We start from the raw sequence: 18,831 nt of genomic DNA on the forward strand, positions 1-18,831 counted from the left end.
GTGCATGGAATACACTGCCTGAGTCAGTGGTGGAGGCAGATACACTGGTGAAGTTTAAGAGACTACTAGACAGGTATATGGAGGAATTTAGGGTGGGGGCTTATATGGGAGGCAGGGTTTGAGGGTGGGCACAACATTGTGGGCCGAAGGGCCTGTACTGTGCTGTACTGTTCTATGTTCTAAAATGGAGTAAGACTTCCCACTGGCTTTCTCCTTAATCTACGCCACACCAGTTATCTAGCCATCTCACTGTAATAAACACTTGAGCATACAGAATCATTCAGCCCCTCAGCCTTGCTCTTACCTTCAGCAATAAGGTAACACAAAAAAACCCAACTCTCCCCCAACTTACTGCCCAGTGGAATAAATTTCTTTTTAATGAATTCAGGGACGTGGACTTCACAGGCTGAACCAGCGTTTAATTGCCCGTCCCCTAGAAGGTGGTGGTGAGCTGCTGCAGTTCATGAGGTGTGGGAGGATGTTCTGTGACTTTGACCCAGAGACTGTGAAGGAACGGTGATAGATTTCCAAATCGGGAAAGTGTGGGGTTGGAGGGCAACGTCCAGCTGGTGGTGGTCCCCATGTTTCCAGTGGCCTTTTTTCCAGCTGGCAGAGGTGGTGGATTTGGAAGGCGCTGCCTCAGCAGTCTCAGTGAGTTGCTGCGACGTGTGGGCGCTGGAATGAGTGGGCTGCTACATTTTGTACAGTGCTGAGCTTCAGAGCAAGATATGGGAGAGTCTGTGGACTGGATTTAATCAGCAGGTTGAAGGAACAGCACAGATTTCCCTCCCCAGCACCTTCCTCCATTTAGCACACATACCATATCAGATGGTCACAAGGCATAAATTAAGGGTTTGGAGTAAAAGGGTGAGAGGGGATCTGAGCAGAAGCAAATGGTTGGAATCTGGAAAACACTCCTGCGGGGTGGTGGGGGCAGAGACTCGCGCAAGGGTTTAAATTGCCAAGGATAGAATGCTAAGGACCAAATGCTTGTAAATCAGATTAGTAACACAGACAAAATAGGGGGAGGAGAAGATGGCGGCGCGACGCAGCACGCACGGCCGCTCCGAATTGATATCGATATGTGTTAACTAGGGGCTGTGCACAATCCTGATCTGATGGAGAGAGACGTGAGAAGCACGGAGGAACACCTGGAGAAACTTCTGAAATGCCTGCTTCGCTGCCGCTGCTACTGTGCGATCGAGAATCTCCGGAGGGGAAGGCCCGAAATCCTCAGCTTTGCCTACTGCCTGTTGCCGGGGCCCGGGTCGAAGCACTCAGCAGAGATGGTGCTCGGTGCTCGGTGTCGGAGGTTTAATCGGAGGCTCGGAGTTTTCAGACGGACTCAGAGTCGGGTGCTTCCAGGATGCTGCATCGGCAAGTTTGCGGCGCTGGAGGTTCATGGCAGGAAGAGTTTTTCTTCCTTCTACTGTCTGCATGAGATGATGGGACTTTCAAGAGACTTTGAGACGTTTTTTACCGTGCCCATGGTCTGTTCTTCATCAAATTACGGTATTGCTTTGCACTGTTGTAACTATATGTTATAATTAGGTGGTTTTTCTCAGTTTTTCAGTCGGTTTGTCTTGTGTTTCTGTGATATCATTCTGGAGGAACATTGTATCATTTCTTAATGCATGCATTACTAAATGACAATAAAAGAGGACTGCATGTCCTCATAATCTAAAAAAAAATACTGGAGGAATTCAGCAGGTCAGGCAGCATCTATGAAGGGGAATAAACAGTCAATGTTTTGGGCAGGGACCCTTCAGCGAGAGCAGAAAGAAAGCAGAATGAAGCCAGAATCAGAAGCTCGGGGGAGGTAAGCAATACAAGCTGAGAAGTGAGAGGGAAGGTAGGTGGGGGGGGGAGGAGGATGAAGTGAGAAACTGGGAGGTGATATTTGGAAAAGGTGTAGTGCTGAAGAGGAAGGAATCTCTGATAGGAAGAGAGTAGACCATGGGAAAAGGGGGATAGAAGTGACACAGATTGAAGCTGATAGGCAAGTAAGTGAGAGGGAAACCAGAGATTAGTAGCAACCGATAGTTGACTGCCTGCATGGACATAGTGGGCCGAATAGCCTGTATCAATGATTTTATGACAAAGACCACACATCCGTCAGAGAACAAATTAGCCCACTCAAGTGGCCCTCACCCGTATCGGACCTCCTTCTTCAAGCGTCGGGCAACCAACACCGCGATGCACACTGCACAGGTCGCGGCCACGGCGGCGGCCATCACTACGTACCACCAGTGCCAGGAGAACCCGCTCCGGCCTGCGTGCCCTAGAAGACAAAGAGTTAGACAACCATTAGAAAGCCCGCCAAGATGAAGCCATGATGGTATGGTGGGTAAATTACCAGTCTAGAAAACACAAGGCTTGGGCTACAAATCCCGAACCACGAGTTTAACTCCCACCATGGTATGGAATTTAAACATGATTCACAATCTGGAATTTTGAAGAACCCATTTCTTCAGCCCCATACACAGTATAGATGCTGTCCAGCAGGTACTCAGCTGGAAGAATAAGAGACAGTCTTACGGAAACGTAAAATTATGAAAAGGAGAGATCAGATTGGGGCAGGAAAGTTGTTTCCACTGATAGGTGAGACTGGAGCGAGGGGAATATTTAAGACATAGTTAGAATTTTTGCATAGCAGCAGAATTAAGGGTTGAGGAGATAAGTCCACGACCAGATCAGCCATGATTGCATTGAATGTGAAACAGGTTCAACAGGCTAGATAGCGGAATCCTTCTGTTTCTTATGTTCTTACGTAGAGTTCCATGAAGGGCTTTGGAAGAGGGCGGACACAGTATATGACAGAGCAGTAAGCAATCTGCTGGAGGAACTCAACAGGTCAAAGAGTCTGATGCAGGGTTTCAATGCAAACTGTTGATCATTCTTCTCCCCATACAGACGGTGCTCGAGGCGCTGAGGCCCTCTAGCACACTGTCCATTGGTCCATCTATAACCGTGTGTTCCCTGTCACAAGCTACTGGAGGAACTCCACAGGTTGAATAGTATCAGCTGGTTGAAGATGTTCCATTAGGGGACTCACGTTCTTCCAGCCCAGTGCCTGCATGGATGGAAGGCACGCCTGGGGCTGCCAACAATGAACTGAGAGCCACAGCCAGGAATGCCAAGAATGTGGAGAGATGGGGAGGGAAAAATGGTGTCACCACCCCCCTCATTGCAGCAACGACCCACATCCGTGCCAAATTCAAGGCCTATAGGAAGACTCAAACATTCCAAGCAGGGCACATTGGGACACAGGATGTTTGATGCATCCTCTTTTTGCTGATCCAGTCACCTGCTCACTCCTCAAGCTCTTAGCCAAGAAGGGAGATGATAGGCTGAGATGCCCCTTTCTCCATACCACCTCCAGGCTGTGTTTCCACTGGCCTTTGTTCAAGGGCCAATTGTATCACCGTGCAATCCAGTCACACCATGACCAGACCTGTCCAAGCAACCTGGATCAGCATGAGCAGCCCTGGTAAAACTGTAAGCAATAGAACAGATGGGGTGTAAAACACTGACACTGAACCCTGGGAGAGGTTGGGAGGGAACTTAAATTAGGGTAAAGGATCCCTTTCAAACCTGTGTGCTCCTCGTGATGCAATTAAAACCCAGTTGTACTCGGGAACCCTGCCACCTAGGCCATGTACATCTGCTTGCTGCCAGCGGGAAGGAGGTGCGGGGACCTTGGGCCCCACACCACCAGGTTCAAGAACAATATTACCCCTCAACCATCAGGCTCTTGAACCAGCGTAGATAACTTCATTCATCTCAACTCTGAACTGATTCCACAACCTACAGACTCACTTTCAAGGACTCCATGACTCATATTCTCTGTATTATCAATCTATCTATTATTATTATTATTTGTAAGCACAGTTCATCTACTTTTGCACATTGGTTGTCTTCCAGTCTTTTTATGTAGTTTTTCATTGACTCTATTGTATTTCTTTGCAAGCAAATGAACCTCAGGGTAGCACATATACTGTAGGTACTTCGATTATAAATTTACTTTGAACTTTGGACCTTGACGTAGTGGGTGACCTCTTACCTACTGTGTGGCTTGTTTCCCTTGGGCTATCTGTCAAAAAAAAACAAAAATAACATTTGTGGGTGATGGCAGCTAAACAGAGAACATCCTGTTAAACTGATCCATGGGGTCTGCTCAGCATTCCTGAGGTTGGCAAATTGCCTGCACCATGAATCGGATTGGGTGGCTATAATACTTCCAAATGGGATCTGAAGGCAATAGGTGGGAGGGACATTGGGTCAGCAACGAGTCTATTCTGTTCTTCACTTAAGTCCTGTCTAATCAGTAATGCCCAGCTTTGGGAAGGTAAAGGTGGGGCCCTGTGGGGGAAGCACAAGCTGATATGGATGGGAGAGATTACTAGGTAATTAGGGGAAATGTTTGCAATCACAGGCTGGCGTAAGCACTGGAGGAGGGTGGGACTGGCTCTTTTGCATCCCCTACTTCATAAATCCTAACCTCAACCTACTCTCCTCTAACCAATCCATCAGCCCTTCACCCAAACACTCTTCCCACTAGATTTTCTCTCTCCATCCCCCATCCCTTCCACCCACATCCCTTACTTGGCTCCATACTCCTATCAAACTCCATCATCTGCCTCTGCCTATCACCTCCCAACCTCAATCACTATCTCTATCCTCCCCCCTGTATCTGCCTATTGCCCCACCTCACCCCTTCCCCCATCTCTTTAAACAGGATCTCTGTCCTCTGAAGGGTCTCAAGCCGAAAAGCCAGCTCCACAGATGCTGCCTGGCCTGCTGGGTACCTCCAGCAGCTCAAATTTTTAATCTAAAATGCAACAGGTTGGCTGGGTGAAATGTGCATCTGTATCTGGTGCATGGACTGATCAAGCATACAGACCCACAGGGCTCTCTGAGAAGCCACAGTCAAATCCGTCTCACCTGAGCCAAGCAGGGTAACTATGATGGGATCACTCCAGGGACCATCGCCTGCTCTCGTGTAGGCTGCCACACGCAGACTCAGGTTCGTGATGGGCGGTACCACCTCCAGAGTGATGTTCGATATCATCCCATTGTCCACGATCACCTACAAGACAAGGAAAGGGATTTAAATGCCAGTACAGCCTCAACAGGCCTCTCCCACCTCTCCTTGGGGGTTAATTGTTCATTCTGAAATGTGATGGAGAATGGAACAATGCTGCTCCTAAGACATTGAGGGCAAGTCTAAGGAACAGCTTCTTCATCAAAATCCTTCTTCCGGACTGAAAGACAGAGGAGAGATACCCAGTGATGAGGGGAATGAGCAGAGCAACAATGTTTCCACTAACAGTGGGATGCGTCACAAGGCAGGGTAATGTGTCCACTACCAGAGAGACACGTCACAGGACAGGGTAATGTGTCCACTACCAGAGGGACAGGTCACAGGACAGGGTAATGTATCCACTACCAGAGGGACAGGTCACAGGACAGGGTAATGTGTCCACTACCAGAGGGACAGGTCACAGGACAGGGTAATGTGTCCACTCCCAGAGGGACAGGTCACAGGACAGGGTAATGTGTCCATTACCAGAGGGACAGGTCACAGGACAGGGTAATGTGTCCATTACCAGAGGGACAGGTCACAGGACAGGGTAATGTGTCCACTACCAGAGGGATAGGTCACAGGACAGGGTAATGTGTCCATTACCAGAGGGACAGGTCACAGGACAGGGTAATGTGTCCACTCCCAGAGGGACAGGTCACAGGACAGGGTAATGTGTCCATTACCAGAGGGACAGGTCACAGGACAGGGTAATGTATCCACTACCAGAGGGACAGGTCACAGGACAGGGTAATGTATCCACTACCAGAGGGACAGGTCACAGGACAGGGTAATGTGTCCACTACCAGAGGGACAGGTCACAGGACAGGGTAATGTGTCCATTACCAGAGGGACAGGTCACAGGACAGGGTAATGACCTGCATCTCATTGTGCCACCCAGAAAGTGAAGCCCACTCACCTCATTATAGTCCTGGACCTGATAAGCCACTTTGTACCCTTGCAGAAGCCCATTTAGGCCGGTGGACGGCTCCATCCACTCAAAGACCAGAACGGTGCCATTGTAGTGAAAGGTTACATTGTTCGGTGCCACATCTGGCTCTGAAAAAATAAAGCAATAGGTCAAATGTTACCAGCCAATCTCAGGCAGTCACCATGAGTAATGCCAACCGGTGCTCCAACAAGTAAAGAAAGTACTAATATTCAAAGGTCAGGATAGCTCGGAAGCAACACTGACTGCTGCTGACTAGTGGTCTCTTAGTTTCAAATATGACTGGTTTTATATGTTTTAACAACATTTCCTGTTCCTGCCCCTGAGACATCCAAGTCTCTGTAATGGTCACAAGTTCACAGTTCCATGTATTGATCCATGCTATAAGTTCGGCTGCCTTGTTTATGATACCCTTGCATTAAAATAGATACATCTCAAACCATCTGACTGAATGCATTTTGCTGTATCATCTGCTTATCCTTCCTCACAAACTCCCTTCAAGCTGTCACTACTTGTGCGCTAACCGCCCCATCACTTTGGTTTCCCTCACCCACAAATCTAGTTTAAACTCTCCCCAACAGCATTAGCAAACCTCTCTCCCAGGATAGTGGTTCCCCTCCAGTGCAACCCGTCCCACTTGTACAGGTCACTCCTTCCCCAGAAAAGGTTTCAATGATCCAAGAACTTGACACCGTTATCCTGGAAAGAGTGCCCAAGAGGTTTACGAGGATGTCTCCAGGGCTTGAGGGACTGAGTTATGAAGAGCAGTTGAGTAGGTTGGGATGTTGATCAATGGAGCATAGGAGAATGGGAAATGATCTTATAGAGGTGTATAAACTCACAAAGGTTCAATAGGAGAATGGGAAATGATTTTATAGAGGTGTATAAACTCATAAAGATTCAATAGGAGAATGGGAAATGATCTTATAGAGGTGTATAAACTCATAAAGATTCAATAGGAGAATGGGAAATGACCTTATGGAGGTGCATAAAATTATGGAGTTTCAATAGGAGAATGACGGATGACCTTATAGAAGTGCATAAACTCATAAAGATTCAATAGGAGGATGAGGAATGACCTTATGGAGGTGTATAAACTCATGGAGATTCAATAAGAGAATGAGGGATGATCTTATGGAGGTGTATAAACTCATGGACATTCAATTAAAGAATGGGGAATGATCTTACAAAAGTGTATAAAATCATGAGGGGATAGGTAGGGTGAATACACACCATGTTTTTCTTGCATGGGGGAATCAAAAACAAGAAGGTATACACTTAAGGTGAGAGAAAGAGATTTTATAAGAACCTGAGGGACAACCTTTTCACATAGAGAGTGGTCAATATGTGGAATGAGCTGCCAGAGGAAGTGGTTGATGCAGGTACATTAACGACTTTTTAAATATACGTGGATGGGAAAGGTTTTGAGTGATACAGTATGGGCCAAATGTGGCATGAGGGACTTGCTTAGACAGGAATCTTGGTCAGCATGGTCCATTTGGGCTGCAGGGCCTGTTTCACGCCACCTGAGTCTATGCTGCCCTGGTGATGTGTCTAATCTCCGTCAACCAGCCTAGTTCCCATCTGAGTCAGGAAATGTTTTCTATGCATTTTCTGCTCCAGTTCCTCACACATGTTTCCAGTTACAGATCCTGGGAATAGCTGCAATTCCCCACCCACTCAGCTCTCTCCAAACTCTTCCCTTCCATCCCTGAACGTCCTTTGGCTCTGCATTTTGCCACATCGGGAAAAAAATGTAATTCATGAAATAATAACAATGATCCAAAACTAATAAAACTTCACCTCCTGTTAAAGAGATGAATATGGAGTTTCTCAAATGATTAAACTGTTAAGAGCTACAATTTACCACACCTCCCTCACCGCCCCACACTGGTCCTGAGCATCAAACAATCCTGCCACATTGGAAAACATCAGGTGGTAAATTTAGGAGTTCCAGCTGCTTGCTGCCCACCAGCTTGCCGCCACACTCCTACCGCTGGTAGCTTAAAATGTCTATCACTAACCTGCACAGCACTCCCCTCAAAGTTCAAAGTAAATTTAGAATCAAACTATGTACTGTGTAACACACATAAAAATTGCTGGTGAACGCAGCAGGCCAGGCAGCATCTCTAGGAAGAGGTACAGTCGACGTTTCGGGCCGAGACCCTTCATCAGGACTAACTGAAGGAAGAGTTAGTAAGAGATTTGAAAGTGGGAGGGGGAGGGGGAGATCCAAGATGATAGGAGAAGACAGGAGGGGAGGGATGGAGTCAAGAGCTGGACAGGTGATTGGCAAAGGGGATATGAGAGGATCATGGGACAGGAGGCCCAGGGAGAAGGTAAAGGGGGAGGGGGGAAAAACCCAGAGGATGGGCAAGGGGTATAGTCAGAGGGACAGAGGGAGAAAAAGGAGAGAGAGAGAGAGAGAGAAAGAATGTGTGTATATAAATAAATAACAGATGGGGTACGAGGGGGAGGTGGGGCACTAGCGGAAGTTTGAGAAGTCAATGTTCATGCCAACAGGTTGGAGGCTACCCAGACGGAATATAAGGTGTTGTTCCTCCAACCTGAGTGTGGCTTCATCTTTACAGTAGACGAAAGACTACCGTGGATAGACATATCAGAATGGGAATGGGACATGGAATTAAAATGTGTGGCCACTGGGAGATCCTGCTTTCTCTGGCAGACAGAGCATAGGTGTTCAGCGAAACGGTCTCCCAGTCTGCGTCGGGTCTCGCCAATATATAGAAGGCTGCATCGGGAGCACCGGACGCAGTATATCACACCAGCCAACTCACAGGTGAAGTGTCGCCTCACCTGGAAGGACTGTCTGGGGCCCTGAATGGTGGTGAGGGAGGAAGTGTAAGGGCATGTTCCGGTTACAAGGATAAGTGCCAGGAGGGAGATCAGTGGGGAGGGATTGGGGGGAACGATTGGACAAGGGAGTCGCGTAGGGAGCGATCTCTGTGGAAAGCGGGGGGGGGAGTAGGGAAAGATGTGCTTAGTGGTGGGATCCTGTTGGAGGTAGCGGAAGTTACGGAGAATTATATGTTGGACCCGGAGGCTGGTGGGGTGGTAGATGAGGACAAGGGGAACCCTATACCTAGTGGGGTGGCAGGAGGATGGGGTGAGAGCAGATGTGCGTAAAATGGGGGAGATGCATTTGAGAGCAGAGTTGATGGTGGAGGAAGGGAAGCCCCTTTCTTTAAAAAAGGAGGACATCTCCTTCGTCCCTGGAATGAAAAGCCTCATCCTGAGAGCAGATGCGGAGGAGACGGAGGAATTGCGAGAAGGGGATGGCATTTTTGCAAGAGACAGGGTGAGAAGATGAATAGTCCAGGTAGCCGTGAGAGTCTGTAGGCTTATAGTAGACATCAGTGGATAAGCTGTCTCCAGAGATAGAGACAGAAAGATCAAGAAAGGGGAGGGAGGTGTCGGAAATGGACCAGGTAAGCTTGAGGGCAGGATGAAATTGGAAGGCAAAGTTAATGAGGTCAACAAGCTCTGCATGCGTGCAGGAAGCAGCGCCAATGCAGTTGTCAATGTAGCGAAGGAAAAGTGGGGGACAGGTACTGGTATAGGCTTGGAACATGGATTGTTCCACAAAGCCAACAAAAAGGCAGGCATAGCTGGGACCCATACAGGCGCCCATAGCTACACCTTTAGTTTAAAGGAAGTGGGAGGAGCCAAAGGAGAAATTATTAAGAGTAAGGACTAATTCCGCTAGACGGAGCAGAGTGGTGGTAGAGAGTTATGTACCTGGTGGTATGTACTGTGTATGTTACCATATACAACCCTGAGATTCATTTTCTTACAGGAATTCACAGAGAAATACAGTAGAATCAATGAAAAACTACACACAAAGACTGACAAACATCCAATGTGCAAAAGAAAGCAAACTGCAAATGCAAAAGATAAAATAAAATTAATTTACTCCCTTCCCCTGAATAGTTTGGAAAGCTAGTTAGCCAATTGGATGATACTCGCCTGTCAATCAAAGCGTATTATTGTTTCACAAAACTTTTATTTTAATAATTAATAAATTTAAGCAATTAAGTAAATCTTCTTTAAAATTTCAGTGCGAGTAGGAATTTGCTTCTGGTTTAGGAAAGGTTTACGAATCTAGTTCTCATGAGACAAGAATCGATACTCTACAAATGTTCATTATGACTTTGCGTATTCAGCACATACTTACCATAATACTGGAGACCATTCAGCCTATACAGTCCACCTGGGTTCCCAGACCAGATATCTATCAATCTCATTCCTCTTCACCTGTAGACCTGCAACTCTGTGGTGAAAGGGTGTACAGGAGTGCAATATACCAGCTAGCTGTGTGCATTTGCAGCATCAACCTAGCACTCAATGTCAGTAAGGTGAAAGAGCTGGTTATGGACTTCAGGAATGGGAAGACGAGGGAACATGAACTAATCTTCATTGTGGACTAATCTTCAGAGTGGACAGAGTGAGCAACTTCAAGTTCCTGTGTGTCAAGACCTCTGAGGATCCAACCTGGTCCCAACATATTGATTCAGTTATAAAGAAGGCAAGACAGCGGCTATAGTTCATTAGGAGGTTGAAGATATATGGTTTTTCTACTAAAACACTTGAAAACTTTTACAAATGTACCATGGAGATCATTGTAACAGGCTGCTTCACTGTCTGGTATGAGGGGATCCTACTGCACAAGACCGAAAGAAGCTACAGAAAGTTGTAAAATTAGTCAGCTCCATCTTGGGTACTAGCCTCCATAGTACCCGAGATACCTTCAAGAAGTGGTGTCCGTCAGTAAGGACCACCATCACCCAGCACATGCACTCTTCTCATTTTTTACCATCAGGAAGGAGGTACAGAAGCCTGAAGGCACACACTCAGTGATTCAGGAACAGCTTCTTCCTCTCTGCCATATGATTCTTAAATGGACATTGAACCCATGAACACTGCCTCATTCTTTTAAATATACATTGTTTCTGTTTTTGCACTATCTTAATCTATTCATATACATGCTTACTGTAATTGATTATTTTCTTTCTATATTACATAAGAACATAAGAAATAGGAGCAGGAGTCAGCATCTGGCCTGTCAAGCCTGCTCTGCCATTCAATAAGATTATGGCTGATCTGACCATGGACTCATCTCCACCTACCTGCCCTTTCCCCTTAACCCTTAATTCCCCTACTATGCAAAAATCTATCCAACCTTGTCTTAAATATATTTACTGAGGTAGCTTCCACTGCTTCATTGGGCAGAGAATTCCACAGATTCACCACTCTGGGAAAAGCAGTTCCTCCTCATCTCCGTCCTAAATCTCCTCCAAATCTTGAGGCTATGTCCCCTAGTCCTAATCTCACCTACCACTGGAAACAACTTTCCTGCCTCTATCTTATTTATCCCTTTCATAATTTTATATGTTTAAATAAAATCTCGTTGGTGCTAATAAAGCTGATTCTGATTCTTTCACGCTTCCAAACGCTGTTTCAACTTGTCTTATCTGCCTCTCACCTGTACGTGGAGTTGATCTACAGTGGCCAATATACCCACCAGCAGGCCTTGGGAATGCGGGGGAAACCAAAGCTTTCGAAGAGAGAGACAGGGAGAGACAGAGAGACGGAGAGAGACAGGAAGAGACGGAGAGACAGGGAGAGACAGAGAGAGACAGGGAGAGACAGGGTGAGACAGAGAGAGACAGAGAGAGACAGAGAGAGACGGAGAGAGACAGAGAGAGACAGAGAGAGACAGAGAGAGACAGGGAGAGACAGAGAGAGAGAGAGACGGAGAGAGACAAGGAGAGACAGGGAGAGACAGGGAGAGACAGAGAGAGACAGAGAGAGACAGGGAGAGACAGAGAGAGACAGAGAGACAGAGAGACAGAGAGACAGAGAGACAGAGAGAGACAGGGAGAGACAGAGAGAGACAGAGAGAGACAGAGAGAGATGGAGAGAGACAGGGAGAGACGGAGAGACAGAGCGACGGAGAGAGGCAGGGAGAGACAGAGAGAGACAGGAAGAGACGGAGAGAGATGGGGAGAGATGGGGAGAGACAGGGAGAGACGGAGAGAGACGGGGAGAGACTGGGAGAGACAGAGAGAGACAGAGAGAGACAAGGAGACAGGGAGAGACAGAGAGAGACAGAGAGAGACGGAGAGAGATGGGGAGCGACAGGGAGAGACAGGGAGAGACAGAGAGAGACAGGGAGAGACAGACAGAGACAGAGAGACTGAGAGACAGAGAGAGACAGAGAGAGACGGAGAGAGACGGAGAGACAGAGAGACAGGGAGAGACAGAGAGACAGAGAGAGACAGAGAGGGACAGGGAGAGACAGAGAGACAGAGCGAGACGGAGAGACAGAGAGACAGGGAGAGACAGAGAGACAGAGAGACAGAGAGAGATGGAGAGAGACGGGGAGAGACGGGGAGAGACCGAGAGAGACAGGGAGAGACAGGGAGAGATGGAGAGAGACGGGAAGAGACAGGGAGAGACAGGGAGAGACAGGGAGAGACAGAGAGACAGGGAGAGACAGAGAGAGATGGAGAGAGACGGGGAGAGACAGGGAGAGACAGGGAGAGACAGGGAGAGACAGAGAGACAGAGAGAGACAGAGAGAGAGCAACAGGGAGAGACAAGGAGAGATGGACAGAGAGAGAGAGACAGGGAGAGACAGAGAGAGACGGGGAGAGACGGGGAGAGACAGAGAGAGACGGAGAGAGACAGGGAGAGACCGAGAGAGACAGGGAGAGACAGGGAGAGACGGAGAGAGACGGGGAGAGATGGGGAGAGACAGAGGGAGACGGAGAGAGACGGGGAGAGATGGGGAGAGACAGGGAGAGACAGAGAGAGACAGAGAGAGACGGAGAAAGACAGGGACAGACCGAGAGAGACAGAGAGAGACGGAGAGACAGGGAGAGATGGAGAGAGACGGAGAGAGACGGGGAGAGACAGAGAGAGACGGGGAGAGACGGGAAGAGACAGGGAGAGACGGGGAGAGGCAGGGAGAGACAGGGAAGGACAGGCAGAGACGGAAAGACAGGCAGAGACGGAGAGAGACAGGGAGAGACGGAGAGAGATGGAGAGACAGGGCGAGACAGAGAGAGACAGGGAGAGAGTATGCAGGCTACTGTCTCTTCTGAGTCAGTCACTGAGAGTTATACCCACATAGTCAGAGAGAACGTGCAAACTCCACACAGACATCTCCAAAGATTATCATCGAATCTGGTGTGCTAGAGCTAACTGCAGCTTTGAACTTAATCTGGGGTATTCAGTGAATGTCAGTGCTGGGACAGGAGGGAGGAGGTGAGCCGTGTGCTTTAGATTAGCAGCAAAGTCCAACTGGCAACTCAGAAGAAACATCCTCCCCTGGGACACAAACCAAGCAGAGGAAGAACTACTGCAATAAAACATTTTTTATTGGCTGCGACAACCATTTAGATCATGTGAATAGAACGTGGAACTCACTGCCCTAGGCACTCCAAGGGAAGAGAAATGGGATAAACATACACAAACAAAGGAATATTTGGAATGTGGAGCTGGCTGAATGAGGACGTGAGGAAGGATGCATAAATGAAACATAAACGTATATTCAAACCGTCCTCCCATCCTGCTAAACCCTCCCAACATCATCAGACTGTTGCACACGTATTCCTTACATGGAAATACACCCCGTGGCAACTTCATTAGGCACACCTGTACACCTGCACACCTGCACATTTGCTCATTAATTCAAATATCTAATCAGGCAGCAACTCAATACATAAAAACACACAGACGTGGTGAAGATGTTCAGTTGTTGCTCAGACCAAATATCAGAATAGGGAAGAATGCGATCTAAGTGACTTTGATGGTGGAATGATTGTTGCTGCCAGACAGGGTGGTCTGAGTATCTTAGAAACTGCTGATCTCCATAAGGTCATAAATGTAGGAGCAGAATCAGGCCATTTGGCCCATGGAGTCTGCTCCATCATTTCATCGTGACTAATCCGATTTCCCTCTCAGCCCCAATTCCCTGCCGTTTCCTCATATCCCTTCATTCCCTGACCAATCAGGAACCTATTGCAAGACCAATAACAAGATTTAAAAGAAACTTGGCCAGGTGCCTGGTTAGGAAAGGTTCAGAGGGAACCCAGACAAATGGGACTATCTTAGATGAGAACTTTGGACTCGATGGACCAAATGGGCCAAAGGGTGAAGTATTGTATGACTGTGTGCCTCAGGGATGTGCGATAGATGCTGGCTTTGTCAGTAACACACAGATCCCATGCACTAATAAATATGATAGCAACACACATCAAAGTTGCTGGTGAATGCAGCAGGCCAGGCAGCATCTCTAGGAAGAGGTACAGTCGACGTTTCAGGCCGAGACCCTTCGTCAGGACTAGAAATATGATAAGTTTGTTGAGGAGCATTTCTGTGGGGGACTCACATAAGAACTGAAGATTTCTATCTAACCCATTTCCACTGGCATTGTCAGCAGTTACAGTTTTTGTTTAGCCTATTCCCATTCGCACTGTCACCATTTATAGTCCATCCTTTATTGCCTCTGATCAGACAGGTAACATTTAACCACATTGATGGGTCTACAATTACATTCAGATCAGATCGGCAAAGGATAATTAGAATCCCTTCCCTGAAACTCGTACTAACACAGATGGCTGTTGAATACACATTCACACTTTCACACTCACGATCACTGTGACCACGCTTAAGAAAACTCAAATAAAATTACAGACTTTTATTTTATCACTCCAAACTTCTTGGCATTCCCATTACTGAGATTTTAACTCTTGATCTAGATCAATGGCCCTGAACTTCTCAGCATTCCCATGAGCGTGATTTGAACTCCTGACTGTAGGTCAATAGACCAGAACTCTGACATCACACCACCACGTGACATACACCTCAACAGCTTAGTAAAACCACAAGCCACGTGGTGTGAAGCTGAACAGTTTCAATGTCCAGCCAGCCTGGCAATATTTGACCATCTGCAGGATAGATGTTGCCAAATCCTGATCAGGGAGGAATAATAAGCCCGGGGGGAACCAACATGCTAGGAAGGGGCAGACTGCAGATGATGACCCACACAGCTGAAGGCACTATTCATATTCCAGGTTAACTTGTATAGATGGGTTGCTTTGGAAAGATGCTGCGGGTTGGGTTTTGGAACTGTGCATCCCTCTGAGCTTGCGGTATTACTGTTTACCTTATAGGCCTAGCAGTCCCCTCCCTATCCCATTCTCCACCTCACCCTCTCACTCCGCAAACAACCTCGGCCTCGTCCCACCCTTCTGGATACAACCTTCACACCCCACTCTGTCTTCCACATATCATCCATTCCTCTACCCACACCACTATCTCCCCCCTCACATCAACTCTTCCACTCTCTCCCTCTGTCTGTCCCATCCACCCCCCAACTCGCTCCCAGACTCCCAGCTCCCCTCTTCTATCCACTTCTCTTCTCACTCTTTCTCTCCTCCATTAACTCACCCACTTCCTCACACTCTCTCCCATCCACCCCACTCCTACTCCCCTCTCTTGCTGCACTCCCTGTTCTCCTATCCCATCCACCCTCCCGCTTCCCACCCAAGAGCCCCTCCCTCAACATTTCTGCTCACACAGGTCAAGACTGCTAATCTTCACTCATTGGTAACCTTCCTCCTTTCCCTCTCCCCTACCTCCCTCAGTCCTTTCTTTTATCTCTCCCACCATTCACTCTCACTCTCTCATCTGCTGTTCCTAATAAGCCATGGAAATATGGGAAATAGTCCTCGTGTGTGTGAAAGGACGTTTGTTTTGATGAAGGAACCTAGCAGAAGACAATATTTATTTGTCACTGCTACGTTTATAAGCCATTCCTGTCTCTGTGCCTTTGGGCAGTTCCATTCCTGATGTGGCTGGCAGGCCAGTACTCCCACCCTGGCTGTTGCTTTGTAGGCGAACGCCTGCCAGTCACCTCACACACTCGTCACTCAGAGCCAGCATGCAAACAATTGCCTCTTTGTGCCTGTTGCAAGGGAGAAAGGAACAGGCCAGTGGAGCACTTCAACCAGTTTTGACAGTTAATACCAACACAAAGCACTTCCAGCTTTATTATACTTGAACAGCGTCATTTTAGGGACTGCATTCCCATAGCTGACTTTCACTCTGTGAGAATTCCAAGCCTGGTCAACAGGCCCTGACATCTTCACACATATCTCCTGCCCTGAACTGTCACCCTGCCAAGCAATGCGCCAAAGAATTTGATCTGCAGAGAGTGAAGTGTCTTCTACTGTGCCCTAATGATGGTCTAACATTGCCCTCTGAACCCATCTTGCACAGTCAGTGCTTCATAGCCAGAAACTGCTTCAAACCAAGGCTGTTCTGAATCACTCCTAATCAGATAGATTCTTTTCCCATATATGTGCTCTAGGGAGAGATTATACTAATTTCCACAAAAATACTAATGTTTCCTAGGCAACACACACAAAATGCTGGAGGAACTCAGCAGGTCGGGCAGTATCTGTGGTAGGGAAATAAACATTTAATGTTTTGGGCCAAGAGCCTACATCAGGACTGAAAAGGAAGGGGAAAGAAGTTAGAATAAGAAGGTGAGGAGCAGAGGAGGGAGTACATGCTGGAAGGTGATAGGTGGGATGAAGTCAGAAGCTGGGAGGTGATAGGTGGAAGGGGTGAAGGGCTGAAGAAGAAGCAATCTGACAGGAGAGGAGAGTGGACCAAGGGAAGGGGGTGGGGCACCAAAGGGAAGTGATGGGCAGGTGAACAGGAGAAGGGGTGCGAATGGAACCAGAGTGGAGAATGGAAAAAGGGAGAAGGGGGAAGGGGAGTAATTAGCAGAATTTGAACATTTATGCTTCCTAATGCTTCTTTTAAGCAATCAGACTTTAACCGCTACAGACTTAGCAACACACACAAAATGAAGGGTCTTAGCCCGAAACATTGCCTGTGCTCTTTTCCATAGATGCTGCCTGGCCTGCAGAGTACTGCCAGCATTTTGTGTGTTGCTTGGATTTCCAGTATCTGCAGATTTTCTCTTGTTTGTGAGTGGTAATGCTATAGATCACTGTTCCACTGTAGGATTTTGTTTAGGGTCACTGACCAGCATAACCCCACCCACTCACCTGTCAACTCTCATAACCCCACCCACTCACCTGTCAACTCTCATAACCCCACCCACTCACGTGTCAACTCTCATAACCCCACCCATCCAAATGTCAACTCCCAAACCACAGGCACTCACATGTCAGCTGTAATTAGCCCACCCACTCCAGGGCTTTCCCTGGAATCTGGAGTAATCACTTGGACTATTTTCAGGAAATCGGCCCTTTAGAGTCTCTGACAGAACTTTGCCCGTGGGCACGTCCTGTCCAGTGATTGGGTCTGGAAGGACACCTCAGTGATGCTTTCGCTGGTAAGAGGTTCCCGGGTGCTGCTGATTTCCCAGTCCCTGCGCTCCTTCCGTGTCTCACTGAATTACACATGGAGGCTAACTCCAGAGCTCCGTATACGAGGACTATGAACTCAATCTCACTATCTTTGCTCTCTATTTGCACTAATTTAATTCATTAATATATTTTTATTGTCTTCCATAGTGTATTTTATGTATTTCACTGTACTGCAGCCACAAAACAACAAATTTCACACCAGATATTATCGATAATAAACCGGATTCTGGTTCGCAGTCTGGACTGAGCCGTCAGGAATGGTGATAGCAGTAGATATGATGGAGGGTTTAGAGCTATATGAACGGAGGAATCCGGACTTTGTTTACACAGAAGGGATTCGTTTAGTTGGGCATTTAATTACTTCAGGATAACATGGCAGGCCAAAGGCCCTCTTTGTGTGCTATACTGTTCTGTGCTTTCTGTTCTATCTATTTATGTTTTCCCTTCCTCCCCTCCAGGCTGTTACCCAATGGTCACTGGTTAATGACCAGTTCACAACAGCTTTGAGAAACATAGAAACATTGTAAACTTACAGCACAATACAGGCCCTGTGCTGAACATGTCCTTACTTTAAAAATTACCTCGGGTTACCCATAGCCCTCTATTTTTCTAAGCTCCATGTACCTGTCCAAGAGTCTCTTAAAAGACTCTATTGTATTCTCCTCCACCACCACCATCACCGGCAGCCCATTCCACGCACTCACCACTCTCTGTGTAAAAAACTTACCGCTGACATCTCCTCTGTACCTATTTCCAAGCACCTTAAAACAGTGCCCTCTTGTGTTAGCTGTTTCGTCCTTGGGAAGAACCCTCTGACTATCCACACAATCAAGGCCTCCTATCATCTTATACACCTCTATCAGGTCACCTCTCATCCTCCGTCACTCCAAGGAGAAAGGGCTGAGTTCACTCAACCTATTCTCATAAAGCACGCTCCCCAATCTAGGCAACATCCTTGTAAATCTCCTCAACACCCTTTCTATGGTTTCCACATCCTTTCTGTATTGAGGCGAGCAGAACTGAGCACAGTACTCCAAGTGGGGTCTGACCAGGGTCCTATATAGCTGCAACATTATGTCTCAGCTCCTAAACTCAATCCCACGGTTGGTGAAGGCTAATGCACTGTACGCCTTCTTAACCACAGAGTCAACCTGTGTAACAGTTTTGAGTGTCCTATGGACTCAGACCCCAAGATTCCTCTGATCCTCCACACTGCCAAGAATCTTACCATTAATACTATATTCTGCCATCATATTTGACCTACCAAAAGAACCACCTCACACTTACCTGGGTTTTCCTTAATTCTGTCTGCCAAGGCCTTCTCATGGCCCCTTCTGGCTCTCCTAATTTCATTCTTAAGCTCCTTCC

General features: G+C 47.4%; 1 protein-coding gene across 2 annotated transcripts in view; it reads right to left on the minus strand.

Annotated features, from left to right (window-relative positions):
* axl (AXL receptor tyrosine kinase) overlaps positions 1–18,831 on the minus strand; it is a 189,314-nt gene that overhangs the window by 67,007 nt on the left and 103,476 nt on the right. Inside the window, exons 8-11 of one of the 2 annotated variants that reach the window (XM_072269784.1) lie at positions 6,003–6,142; positions 4,945–5,089; positions 4,064–4,093; positions 2,152–2,281 (exon numbers count right to left, since the gene is read on the minus strand). In XM_072269784.1, the coding sequence (XP_072125885.1) occupies positions 2,152–2,281; positions 4,064–4,093; positions 4,945–5,089; positions 6,003–6,142 (445 nt within the window). The remainder of the gene's footprint in view (positions 1–2,151; positions 2,282–4,063; positions 4,094–4,944; positions 5,090–6,002; positions 6,143–18,831) is intronic. The other variant, XM_072269785.1, reaches the window with a different exon arrangement.

The sequence above is a fragment of the Mobula birostris genome, chromosome 10 (genome assembly GCF_030028105.1).
Source record: "Mobula birostris isolate sMobBir1 chromosome 10, sMobBir1.hap1, whole genome shotgun sequence".
Classification (NCBI taxonomy): Eukaryota; Metazoa; Chordata; class Chondrichthyes; order Myliobatiformes; family Myliobatidae; genus Mobula; species Mobula birostris.